We start from the raw sequence: 13,928 nt of genomic DNA, 5'->3' as shown, positions 1-13,928 counted from the left end.
AATAGCTTTTTTCAGAAATTGCAGCTTCATGGGGACCAATGATTATCTCTATATTGGCTGCATTACCTCTCTGTAGCTCACAGGAATGGGAAGTATTTATTACATGAAAAGCAATCACAAGAATTCAGCTTCTAAGTGCTAGTTCACACCAAGCGCGTTCCAGGAGCAGAGCAGTTACAGAACAGATCAGAACTGCGTCCAATGTATTCCAATGGTATTTTGGGCTCTAGTTCACACCGCAGCGTTCAGTTCCAGAGCATGTTAAAAAAACCCGGCAGCAGGCCCTATTTTACCTGCTGTGGAACTCATGCAAACGCATCACAAACGTCACAGAACTCACTGAACGCCCATTTAAAACTTTAAAAGAAAAATGCCCGTAACGCATCAAAACCGCGGCAGAAAACGTGGTACAACACACTGCGTCTGAATTTGGTGTGAACAAGTCCTATAGGGCTCCTATAAGCACTGGAGCTTTAATACAAGCCCTCACTGACCTCCCTAGCTGCATGTACTGTGAAGGAATTTATTCTCAAAGATCAAAGGAGATACTCATGTTGGATCTGCTGTTCGGTTACATTAAAGGGCTGCCAAGTTTGTGCTGCTATATGAAGTAAGTGGAGACAAGCAGCAATTTCAGGGCCTCTGTTCTATACTTTGCAGATTAATTCCTCCACAGTGTGTGCAGCTACAGAGCTTAGTGAGTGTGTGTTTTGTGCTTTTACTACTTGTTCAAGACATGGAAATACTTTAGTGTGCATAGTCTGGGCGCAGGTTCACTTTAAGGCTGCAAGCCAAAGGAAATTAAATGTTTTGGTTTAAATCTGGCGTGAACCACAAAAGGTAGTATTTTTTAGTTCTGCGCCTCTTAAACAAAACATGGGTATAATACCCCATTTCGACCTAATTTTTTTGTTATACCTTCCCATCTCCTAGACTTATAACAGCACTGCTTATCTTTTAGGGTAATCAGACGGGCTAGAACAGGGGTGGGTCACCTCGTTATTCCAGCTGTGGACAAACTACAAGTCCCATGGGGCATTGCAAGACTGACAGCCACAGGCATGATGGCATTTGCAGTGTCACCGCAGCTGCTAGGCCATGGTTGTCTACACCTGGGTGAGAATCTTCATGTAAACCTGCGCTCAAATCATGGAGACATCATGCATGGCGACTGCCCCAGTGGTAATGATTGGACGTGGGTACCTGGAGACCAGTAGTTGAGTGCTAAAAAAAAAATCTTCCCCTTGACACTCTGCACAGAGCAGTTACTGCACTGTGGGCACTGTCACCTTCAGTTCAGAGAGATGCCAGTCACAGACTGGCACTGTAGCCACACCCAGGGGCCGCACGGGATCGCAAGGCACATCGGTCCAGTGCAGTGTGATCAAAATAGTGCACAATGTGCCTTGCGATCGCATTGCGGCCGGAGGGCGTGGCTAAGGTGACATTCACTTCAATGACGCGCCACGCCCCCTCCTGCCCGACAAAAAAATGAGCCGGCCGCAATGCGAGGCAGTGCGTTCCGGCCAGAATCGGACCGGAACGCCATGCATATGGTGTGAACGAGGCCTTAGGGTGGCTCCTTTCCCTTGCAGGTGATCACTTCTTCGGTCTCCTTTTATTGTCCAGCCTCAGACTAGGGGCAGCTGGCTGACCACAGTGTGTTGCCTAACTGCAGCGGAGAAAAGTCAGGTCACCAGCTTGTCTGTTCCGCCTACGCATAGATCAGAATCTAGAAAGTTTTAGACTGAGATCCGATGGACGGCTTAACAATGTCACCGATATGGTACGCCGCTTTTACCTGTCTAATCAGAAGACTCTTGTCATTGCAGAAACTCGGTGCGTCTGGTCATCAGGAAGGTACAGTTTGCCCCAGAGAAGACCGGACCTCAGCCAATAGCAGAGACCACCAGAAACTTTTTGATGTCAGACCGGTCATTACATCTAGAGGCCTCTCTAGACAAAGAGGTATAGTATTGTTCTTTTGTGAGACGCTCACCGTGTGCAGTGAAATCAGAGGAAGCCATTTCATTCCCGGAGAGGAGCCGGTGTTCTATCGAAAGCTCCAACTCGTCTAAATCTCCCACTATCTCACTGCCAGGTACTGTTGGAGATTGCTGAGCCAGCAGACCACGGAGGAGAGCTCGGCCACATGTGACAGCGCGGCCTGTCTCTGCCCCGACACAGCTCTGCCGGACTGTGATAGGCATCTGAGCGGTGTGGGAGGAGAGACCCCGGCCACTCAGTGCTCGGCCGGCTGTCACTTTCTTTCCTCCCCGCTGGGACACAGAGCAGCGCCCAGCGGGGAGGAAAGAAACCTGGGATGCGCCGATGTATCGGCAGGAAAATGGCACTTTCGGCATGATGCCAAAAGTGCAATTTTCGGCTGATATGTTTCGGCGGCCGATATATCGGTGCATCCCTAATATTCAGCAGGTGGCAAACTCGACGAGTATTCTGAAAACGCTATGGGCGCATGCGCACAACAACTGTACAGAGCTCCAGTCTTTCTGAGCACCAGAAGTGAGGTAGTTGGAGATCTTGATGAGTTGGAGTTTTCGATAGAACACCGGTACAACTGTGCAAGACTGAAGGCCGGAAGTCTGCTTTAATAGAGGAGCACGCACATATTAAGGCTTTCTGGGAATTCCCTCCTTTTTTTTTTTTTTTATAAAGCAACAAAACTGAAGCTTCATTTCCTCTCCTCCATTGTCCTGGTGGATTATAGACTGGACCAATTTAGAACTGCAAGCTGCGGTCAGCGTAAAGTCGACCCTTTAACAAGAATCTGCTTTTTTTTTCTTCTTTGTCTCCTTGCAGCTGTACTACCACGGGGAGGCCATCAATGTAAATGTCCACGTGACCAATAACTCCGGCAAAACCGTCAAGAGGGTGAAAGTGTCCGGTATGTGATGTATACGTTTCTGCCTTTGTCCCAGCGATCTGAGCAAATCCTTCCTCCGCAGGGTTATTGGTCCAAAATGGACACCTAGGCTTCTGTTTATAATGCCGACCTGCCCATGTTATGACTGTCTGGCACATGAGACACGGCCCGATAATCACAAGTACTGCTCAGAATTAATAGCCGGTTATTGTTAAAGTAAAGCTGGTCATACACTGGCTGTGGATGGAGGGTTCTCCCCCACTGGGTTAAGCTGGCCATACACCTATAGATGATCTGCAGATTTTCTATGGTCATATGCGTGGCAGTGTGAATGAGGCCTAACACGTCTTGGGATTTCAGCACCACTTAGAAGGTATTGCACAGCAAGTCAGGGGCTCAATGGATTTCTGGCACACGCTTGCTGCTTCACCTTAAGGCCCCTTACAAGTATGCATGGCAGAGGTGAGCTGTGCGTTGTATCTCTAGTGTGTGTTGTTATCCTGGGGCAGGAAGTGCGGTACGATTGGGTCCGCCTGTCAGTTTTTCAGGCAGACCCGATCAGATGCCCAATGTAAGTCCATAGGAAGCTGGATCCAAACAGGCTGGTGTCCGTTAACATCCGGTTGCCCCCGACCCAAGCTAGGTCTGGAAAAAGTAAGTGAACGGTGTTCCATTTCACTGGACCTGATCGCGCCGGATTGAGGGTAATCTAATGTAATCGAAGTCTGTTTACATCCAATTCCCCCCGTAGGCCAACATGAGGTCCGGTCATTTGCGTTTTCTCCTCCATTGCAAGATGGAAGAGAAAACTGGACGGACATGGATGTCACAGTGGTGGCATCCGATACGTTCCACTCCTATCAGGAGCACAGATCCCCCTCTTGATCGGCCCGTGTGAAAGGGGCCTTATGCAGAATCCTTTTATTTTCTTTAAATCGGAAAGAATTCATCTTTAAGGCCCCGTTCACATTGAGCGATTTTTATCGCGCAGTAATTCCCGCGATATCACGGCTGTTTACCGCGCGATATCGCTCTTCAATGCTTTGCAATGGGGCAAAGGGATCTGCTGTTGCGGGTCGTGTGTCACTACAGCTGGACCCTTTTTGGAGCGGATTTTGCCGCGATTCAATGGTGTTTGATGCAAGCATTTGCGCGATATCGCGCAACAAATAGCGCAAAATGCAAATCGCGCGACAAACGCGCGATTTGCGAATCGCTCAATGTGAACGGGGCCTAAAGGAGAATTATGAGGTGAGTGATTTTCACTCAGCCTCATAATCTGAGTCGACGTGTGACAATTAAACTGTCGCAGGTCGGCTCAGTAGATCGGAAGTATAGAACTATGGGGAAAAGCCCTGACCTCATAGTTCTCCTTTTAAGGCCTCATTCACACTAGGGACAGTCTCACGAATTCCCCCTTGAGTCATCAGTGTTTATGTGAAATGCCCGCAGCAGATCGGATATTAAGTAATGACCTGCAGATGACCGCCCCTGGACGCACACAGTTTGCATTCAGGGGTGACTATCTTCAGGTAATTACTGCAGGTCCGTTCATCCACAGGTATTCACCGCGTGTCTGATTACATGCGGCTGGCCGCGATGCCTGAAGGTGCTCACTAGCTGTTCACATAAACACCGCTAAGTCTTTGCAGAGGAATTGGTGAGATGCCGGTGTGAATGGGGCCTACAGGTTTGCATTGCCTGGTTACATGCCAGCAAGTGGTTTATTCCTGCTCTGTTACAATGTGACATCATGTCGAAGTGAAAAAGGAAGTGACTTGTGGCTTTCTGACAAATAAGTTCTTTGGAATGTTTGCAATCTCCCTGCCATAGGGGTTACAATGTCGTCATCTCCTGCAATGAGTACACCGAAATCAAACTGGCTTTGTGACCTGTCCTAATTGTGTTTTTTGTTCCCTGCAGTCCGGCAATACGCAGACATCTGCCTGTTCAGCACAGCACAGTACAAGTGCCCGGTCGCTCATATAGAACAAGAGTGAGTCCTTCATCTTCCACACTCGTCTGCTGTATGTTCCACACACACACACACACACACACACACACACACACACACTTCTCGGGATAGTCGCACAATATGCAGCTGTTGCTGTAACATGTCAGATATACACACAGCCTGAAGTTTCTGAATCCACCTCCTTCACGTTTCTATAAACACTTGTATATTTCTACCAATTTCCCAACAGCAGGTCTTGGTTTGAATATATTGCAATACATGTTAAAGCTGGCCAACTGCATCACAGTGATCCCCCTCGCCATACAAAATGCCAAATACTTGTTTATAGCTCACATTAGAGGACCGTGCCATTAGGGGGCAGACAGTTGGAGGGCAGCTATATTTTGTGTATTGTGTGGTAGCTATGTTGTAGATGCTATAAAGTCATTTGATCTGCTCCCTGGCTTTGCACGCGCTCCGCCTCCCTGGCTTTGCGCGCGCTCTCCCCTTTCATCCTACACTGTCCTCTGCAGTATTTCTGCACTCTACATTCTCTCCCCATCTTTCTCTTCTTGCTGCGCTTTGTTTATTTCCTTCTTGCTCCCCTTTATCATTTCTTACCTGTTTCCTGCTGGTACCCCCTGACCTTTTGTTTTCTTATGCCTCCAGTGACCAGGTGACCCCCAGCTCTACGTTCTGTAAAGTTTACACTCTGACTCCACTTCTGTCTAATAACCGGGAGAAGCGAGGTCTGGCCCTGGACGGAAAGCTGAAGCACGAGGACACAAACTTAGCGTCAAGCACCATGTACGTATTGTACGTTGTATTATTTAGATAGACTTCTGGAGACGGCTTATACGATATGACTTTAGATACGCTCTTCCATTGTAGTGTGAAGGAGGGATCCAGTAAAGAAGTGCTGGGAATTCTCGTCTCTTACAGAGTGAAAGTCAAACTGGTGGTGTCCCGTGGAGGGTGAGTACTACTCTGGGGTGTAGGCGAGGAGTGTTGTTCTGGAATAATAGGCTGTGGACTAGCAATTGATGACTTTGTCTCTGCAGGGATGTCACGGTGGAGCTGCCTTTTGTCCTAATGCATCCAAAACCCCCAGAGCCAGCACCAAGACCTATATCCGGTGAGTGGGTTCAGGAAATGCAATTGTTATCCAAAAATTATATGTTTTACTGATAAAAGGTTATTCTTCTTCTATATGCTTTTTATATGTTTACTAAATACACTGATCCTCTCCGGCATCCTCCTGCCACTCCTACCTCACCCTGTGCAAAATAGCATGTGATCATCTCCTATGCAACTGTGCTCAGGTCTGGCGGTCAATTGCCAAGCAAAGGCTGTGGCATCACTGCTCCCTGTTGGTTCTGACACCAGTTGATGTTGGGTACTTTGGTGCCAGCTGCAAGGAGTGGTGGGGGGACCACTGGAAAAGTAGGTCAAGGGGGAGGGGTGTTTAAGTGTTTACAGACACTTGCTTTGCCCTGAATGGGCACTGTCAATGTTTCTCGTCATCCAGATCTCAACACATGATAGCACAAAGTGCCGTCTGCTCTCCCATGCTTATGAACTCCTGTGAAGCACAATGACTCATATGCCAGGCCCTTAACCTCCACTGCAGTACTTGACCACTTTGGTCAAGAACACGCGCACGGCTTGGCATCCACCGTGGGCCCCCAACCACAGTTTAGAAACTATATAATAGAATTTAACCTAAACCATTGTATGGTCCCTTTAAAGTACGTAAACCATAATAATGAACTTCTCTCAAGATATAAGATGCACTATATTAAATTTTTGTCCTAGGGTTTAGATACACATTAAGTTTTGTACGAACACTGCATATTTGTTTCTCACATGCTCAATCTTTTTTTGCTTTCCAGAGTTCCCTCAGACGGATGTGCCTGTTGACACAAATCTCATAGAATTTGAAACAAAGTAAGTGTATACTTAAGGGTTCATGTTCCTGTGGCCAGTCGTGTCGCAGAGATTGGGACGGGTAGGCTTCTCTAATGGCATTTCAGGGAATTCCTAAAGGCAGATCGAGTAGGAGACATCTGTACAAATTAGGGGTAGGGCGTTCCGGAGGATGGGAGAGGCTCTAGAGAAGTCCTGGAGGCCATCATGGGGGGAGATGGAGTAGGGGGAGCTAAGAGGGTGGCTTGGGTCCTATGGTTAGTGATGTAGCTCTGGGCAGAGATGTGGAAGGCCTTTTATGTTTAGTATTGTGAATGTTATTCATTGGGGGTGATTAGATGACAATGGAGAGGTTGGCAGAGAAGAATGGAGGGCACTAAACGGTTGGAAAGGTAAATGAGTCCGGCAGCAGCATTCATGGTGGACGGAACAGATGATAGCCTCTGGAGAGATAGGCCAATGTGGAGGGAGTTGTAATAGTCCCTCGTTGTTGGCTTCATGGAAACTTATCCTGAGTAAAACATTCAAGCTCCCAGTCTGGGCTCTCTTCATATAGAAAGCCTTCAACTCTCTGCCTTCAACATTTTGTGAGGCACTGCCTGGATACTAGTATGCAGATCAGACATTCCAAATTCACTTGTGGCATGCTTGTTCTCGCTCAGTGACTGAGTGTTGCAACCACCAACAGGCAACCATCATTTTCAGAATGTGGCAAGCAATGATGGCCCCCATAACTCTCTCTGCATAGGATTCCTTTCAAGCAAGAATAGAAGCTCCATGTTATATATCTGCTGTGAAACAGGCCATAGAAAGAGCTCCATGTGAAGGACATGACCTCAACCCTGCTTAGCTAAGAATGCTGCAGGCAGTGCTAGGCTTTCTTAGTAGAATGCCCAGCACCATTCCAAGCTCGCTTCTGTGATTCACTATAATCTCAATACAAACATGAGATTGTAGTCCATGACGGGAGTGAGATTGGAGCGATGTCTTATTTAGAACACACACGGGGACCATGGGGAACAAAAGTAGCCCCCCTCCAGAAGGAAGGACAGTGTCAGCACCAATTCAGAGATGATTTGAGGATCTACAGCCGAGTGACACACAAATAAGATACATTTTAAAAATACATTCAAGAACTGTAACCTAAAGGGTAACGCCTGAGTTTAGTGTCACCTTAATACTATCTGGTATCTTCACCTTAATTTAAACCTGTGCTTCGTTCATCTCTGAAAATAAGACCTAGTGTGTTTTTTTGGGGGGCAAAAAAATATAAGACAGTGGAAGGGAGTCCTGTGTAGGCTCCGAGTCACTTCAGTGACTCCCCTGTGACAGTGCTAAGCCAATCACCGAGCTTCAGCACTGTCACATGACAGACGGGGGACGGAGTCGCCCCAGCTATATTTCTTTGCTCTGTACAGCTGTGAAGAGACATTTCTAAGAACTATAGATCTATATTGGGGTATGTACAGAGGGTCATGATAAAGGTTGTCTGAGCCTTGCCTATATCGGGCAGCCAGAGCACACCCCCTTCTCAGCAGCTTATAGGGTTCCTTGAATTGTAAGCCGTCAGGGGCATGGGCCCTCCTTACCGTCTTGTCTTGAATTGTATTGTGATTGTAATGTCTTCCTTATATTGTAAAGCGCTGCGCAAACTGTTGGCGCTATATAAATCCTGTATAATAGTAATTGGGGGGTGTGTATGTGTGCTGGGCAGCTTTGCTGAGTGCAGTGGGAATCATAGGAATGAATGACATCCTATTTAGATGCTTGCATTGTGCATGATGACAATTTAGCTGACGCATCCCCATGCAGGGGCGGCCTCTTAAATGGCCGTCTGCATGCAACGTAGAACAGTAATAGATAGATAGATGCAGTAGTAGGCAACCTCGGCACTCCAGTTGCTGTGGAATTACAAGTCCCATGACGCATGGCAAGCCAAAGGCACGGTGGGATTTGTAGTCTCACCGCAGCTGGGAGTGCCCTAGATTGCCTACCACTAGATGAAGGTGAATTGAATTACCCGTGACATTTTCTATTTCTTTTGTCTCCGTTCAGTTACCTTCAGGATGACGACATCGTCTTCGAAGATTTCGCCCGCCTAAGACTCAAGGGGTTAAAAGACGACCAGGACGATGACGAGGCCTACTGCTAGCCTTGCCTTTAGAGGCTGCGCCCCATTGCCACTGGAGACTCCGCCTCTATTTGCCACAAGTGGATTTCATTCCCTTTTTTTCTTTGAGCGGAGACCTTACACAACTATACACACATACACGCAAGGTGTATTTTTAATGGGCAGTCAGCATTTACGTGTGTGTATGTACATAGCGAGTCACTCAACACAATGGGGGTGGGGCCAGTAGAGTGTACACAACTGCTGCGCAGGCACCGCGACGGAGGTTGTGGTATATGTCGGCGTACTCTTGTCTTGTGGTCTCGTACATGTACACCATCATATACTTGACTGTCTCTATAATCACATTGGAATCAGCACGCACAGGGCTATATGGCAGTATAGGGGTTGTACATAGGACAGACTCTATAGGAAATTCACACGTGTACATTTGTGGGTGGGGGGGCGTTGTAAATAAGTGGCGATCAAACCTTATGTGGTTGCTGCATACCTACTCGCCTGATCTAGCATATACGCCCACGTGTAACTGTCACCCCTGTGTGCACGTGTGACCTGCGCGTACACAAGCTACACACAGTTTTGCTGTGGTGGCCATTTTATCTTTTTATTTGTGTCTATTTTGTAAATCTCCCCAAGTGGGTCGGTACATTCATTGCGCACCGTACGCTGCACTGCCACCCTGCACTTTCCCCCGTCTCGACAATTTTCTTATTTTATATATATTTTTAGGACATAAACGCTGTGAATAAACAGGAAATGCAGAGGTGGAAGATCAAATCCTCGGGCGAGGGATCTCAGCCAAGCTCCTTGAGGGGAAGGGATCTCGGCAAAGATCCTTCTGGGGGAGGGATCTGGAGGCCAGTTAATGAGATACTTGTGACGTCGTGATTTTACTGGAGTTTTTTTTTATTTTATTCTTTTACTGTTTTTTTTAAACCGAATTGAGGGAGATGGAGATGCAAGGCTTCGATCCCTGCGGATAAAGGAGGGGGAACGAGGGGGGGATTACGTGGTCTCGGGGAGTCTTTGAACTGCCAACATTTCTTTTTCTGCCAGGCCTGGATCTGCTCTCAATGGCTCCTCTGGGGTGGGGGGCGGGACTCATTTTGCTTGTAATATGTGAATTCTTTCCAAGCTGGGACACTATTGTGGCATCCTAATTGCACAAATGAGTATCAGACCTGACCCCTCCCTCTGTCCCCTCCTAATCCTTTTTAATATTTTTTATTTTTTTGCCTTGATTCGTAATATATTTTGTCTTTTTGGATGTAAAATGATCTTTCTGTGTTTGTTTTTTAAAAAGCTCCACAGGTTTAAAAAAAAAAAGGCTTTATTTTTTATCTATTTTTTTTTTTTGCTACTATTAGGATGTGAGGATTAAGAATAAAATCTGGTGTATGAATGTGGTCTGTCGTGGTATTCCTTTTTGTGTTGGTACACTCGGCACAGAAAAATGGCATATGAACCCTTTCGCTGCCACTGATGTATGCCATAAGTTGGCACCCCGGACTCCCGGAGGTTACAGCTTTACATTTGTAAAACTGACTTATAAGCTTTACACCGGAAGTGACAGCTGCCCAATCACTTCACAGGCCGGAGTAAGTTTCCCATCCGACGCCCACCCGCCCTGCTTCCTAGGCTCTGCAGCCCCTCCTCTGGGACTGGCATCTCAAGTGTCAGCGGGTAGAGGAGCGAGAGACCAGCGACTGTACGTTTGTGATTTCCCCCATGCAAGCAGCAATGTTTTAGTCACTTCTGCTGTCTGAGCGGTCATTCCCTGGCTGAAGAAGCTGATCAAGCACAATCTCCACTTGATCAGGTTCAATGGGCTGCAAAAGTGAAATTAGGGGTCTAATAGACCCATAATGTCTCCTACTTAAAGAGGACCTGCTGCGACTAAAGTGCTATTACATAAGGGGCTTGGCATGTAGGAAACAGTTGAGCTGTGGCCAGGTCACCAGTGATGACCCGCACATCAAAGTTACCGCTACCCTTCCTGTGATTATCCCAGGTCACAGCTCCCTGTATAGAGGCATTCTTTCTACTGACCCCCATGCATTAATTGTAGCAGGGGATCCCTGACACCTGAAAATACATCCAAGGTTCCTCTGGGGTTGAGAGAGGCTGCTCTAATCTGCTTACTTACCTGGGCTAAGAAACCAACTCTACACCTAATGTGTGCGGTCATTTGTCAAAGCACTCCACCGAAAGTAAAGGAGTGATGGGATGGAAATGAAAGCCACACGCTTGCCAAAGACAACCAACGACTAATAAGGTGTGACTTTCCTCCACACCCTTATCCAGACCTCCCATCGCTGCCTTTCTGAAGAACCCAAATCTTACTGATCTCCAAATATCGAGCACCACTACCTCGATAGGGAAACCTGGCACCGCGCATATCAAGTGTAGTAATGGATCACGAGGCGCACTAAAAACAGTCCCAGTGAGTATGAACGGCCTCCTATACCCGCTCCGTGCTGGAAAGAAAAGACAAGAGTCGTCATGTCTGCCCCCCGTCCCAGGGAGTCTGGAACGCCACCGCTCCGTCTTGGAAAGCAAAGGGGTGCCAAGAGTCCCCCCCCCTTTATAGACTGGAAGCAAAAAATATTCCGTAGATTTCACCAGCTTACAACGCTCCATTCTTGGACAACCAAAGTCATCCAGCAATGCTTCAAAATCCATCTGGTAGAATTTTCCATGAAAGCCAGGCCGGGTCCCTGAATGTTTAATGGGATCCTCTCCAATGTTGTCAACCAATTTCCCTCCCTCATGCCTGGGCAATCCTTCACCGCAAGCGGATGTCTAATAGAGGCACTCACCATCCTAGGAAGGACCTTTGCATGTAGAAGCTGGAGTGACCATGGCCTCTAAGGTTGTACCGAATCCTGTAGTAACAATAGTAGACCACTAGGTGCTGCTGCAGGAGGACGTAACTTATCTTCACCTAGGAGTCAGTGATGCCATTTACTGGAAATCAAACATTTCATCTTCTAATGTTGCCAGGAGAAAAGTATACATAGAGTTCCAATCCTTTTTTCTTCAGTGGCTGACATGGTACTTTGTGTGCTTCTGGAATGACTCGGTGACCCTGTTAATGTTCCAACAAAAGAACTGAACTTTAAAGGAAGCCGCTTTATACATACCTGTCCATCTGTTATTTGCTAAGGCTTGGCATTGTAGCAGAGCTCAGGTGTGTGGAGGAGCGTGTCCCCTACTGGCAGCTGTAGTTCCCATCCACCCCTACCTCACCATTATGTCTTGCAGTGACTAGGGGTCAGCAGGGTGACCTGTTATTTGACCAGCCTGAGGAATCTAAGTAGTGCTGGGAGCTCTGCTGCAGGGTGAGGTTTTGGCAAACACACCGATAGACCGGCATCTAAAAAGCATTTTTATTCACAGGTTCGTTCTTTTATGGTTTGGTTGAACCCCTAAAAGGGTCACCTTAAAGCGAACCTTGTACTGAAATACAGGAAAGAAGTTAGTAGAAACCCCCATACCTTCCACCTGTGCCACCTAAGCAAGGGCTATGTTGTGGTCCTTCTGACGAGATCCAGGGAGCACTGAGGATCCCTAACCAACAGCAGGCTCCTGTACGGTGCTGACTAGTTGAGGCAATAGGAGGCATCTGATGGGGGTCTACTAGGCAGGCAATAGGAGGCATCTGATGGGGTCTACTAGGCAGGCAATCGGAGGCATCTGATGGGGGTCTACTAGACAGGCAATAGGAGGCATCTGACGGGGTCTACTAGGCAGGCATCTGACGGGGTCTACTAGGCAGGCATCTGACGGGGTCTACTAGGCAGGCAATAGGTGGCATCATATGGGGTCTACTAGGCAGGCAATAGGGGGCATCATATGGGGTCTACTAGGCAGGCAATAGGGGGCATCTGATGAGGTCTACTAGGCAGGCAATAGGAGGCATCCGATGAGGTCTACTAGGGGGCATCTGATGGGGTCTGCTAGGCAGGCAATAGGGGGCATCATATGGGGTCTACGAGGCAGGCAATAGGAGGCATCATATGGGGTCTACTAGGCAGGCAATAGGAGACATCTGATGAGGTCTACTAGGGAGGCAATAGGAGGCACCTCTTGGGATCTACGAGGAAGGATGGCTACTATCAAAAGTTTAACTTTGAGTACGATTCACTTTCAAGGAAATCTATACTGAGAGAAACTGGTGGCCTCCATACAGGCTTTGGAGTCATGGTGATCTAATGGATTTCTAATGCATTTATAATGTCTTCTCCACCTTAATAAACCTCCCACTGACCTAAATCCTTGTGTTGCATCATTAGTGACAAGTCGAGAAACCATATCTAGGCTCCACCATCTTTGCTTCCTCGGACGCCTGAGGGCAGAAGAATTTGCCAGTCAGCAGTATCGGGGCCAGGAGATCCTGAACATGCTCCATGGAGTCATCCCCAGCACTCCGGCTCCCAGAATGGAGGATCTCTGAGGCCTCACTACAAAGACTGCTGAGAAGAGAAAGATTTCATTTTGACTTGTTCCTAAGCAATCGAGCTGGATATGATGGTGTCTTGTACTGCACATCGGTATATGATGATGCTGCTGCTAGGTGTATGGTCGTAGCAGTTGGTGTTTTTCACCTTTTTCTATCCTGCGTTATAAGAATGTCAATCGAGCAAATGAGGAAACTGGACATCTGATTCGCCAAGTGTTGCAATTTTCACTTCCACACCGCCTGCCACATATTATATCAGAAAAACTAGACTTCCTCCCCTGTGCACTGGACTTCCTCTTCAACAGTCTACATGGAAGCTGAGAAATATTTACCAATAGCAGAGGATTTCTATATGAATAAAAACAACATTGAAGAAGAGGAACATGTTCCACTTCCCAATAATGTCCCGTGTAGCATTGGCAGTTCGTGTGTTGGTCAAAGAGCGTTTTATGAACTTCATCCACCGTAGCTTTCAATGCCGAAAGTTCAGAACGGATGCTGTAAGGTACAGAGCTCCGGGTGAGACTGATATCTAATGGCCCCTTTACATAAACCCTCCCCGTAACACAAC

The 13,928-nt window shown here is 47.4% G+C and overlaps 1 protein-coding gene across 1 annotated transcript in view; it reads left to right on the top strand.

Moving 5' to 3' along the window:
* Window positions 1–9,437, top strand: part of ARRB2 (arrestin beta 2) — a 58,307-nt gene extending 48,870 nt beyond the window's left edge. Inside the window, exons 8-15 of the mRNA XM_018561998.1 lie at window positions 1,833–1,968; window positions 2,821–2,905; window positions 4,808–4,880; window positions 5,508–5,645; window positions 5,730–5,813; window positions 5,900–5,973; window positions 6,731–6,785; window positions 8,820–9,437. Of these exons, the coding sequence (XP_018417500.1) occupies window positions 1,833–1,968; window positions 2,821–2,905; window positions 4,808–4,880; window positions 5,508–5,645; window positions 5,730–5,813; window positions 5,900–5,973; window positions 6,731–6,785; window positions 8,820–8,916 (742 nt within the window). The 3' untranslated portion in view covers window positions 8,917–9,437. The remainder of the gene's footprint in view (window positions 1–1,832; window positions 1,969–2,820; window positions 2,906–4,807; window positions 4,881–5,507; window positions 5,646–5,729; window positions 5,814–5,899; window positions 5,974–6,730; window positions 6,786–8,819) is intronic.
* The last annotated feature ends 4,491 nt before the right edge of the window (window positions 9,438–13,928 follow it).

Source organism: Nanorana parkeri, unplaced genomic scaffold (assembly GCF_000935625.1).
Source record: "Nanorana parkeri isolate BGI_ZX_2015 unplaced genomic scaffold, ASM93562v1 scaffold554, whole genome shotgun sequence".
NCBI lineage: Eukaryota > Metazoa > Chordata > Amphibia > Anura > Dicroglossidae > Nanorana > Nanorana parkeri.
Note: the sequence above shows the minus strand (reverse complement) of the source record. Positions and strands in the feature narration are given on the sequence as shown.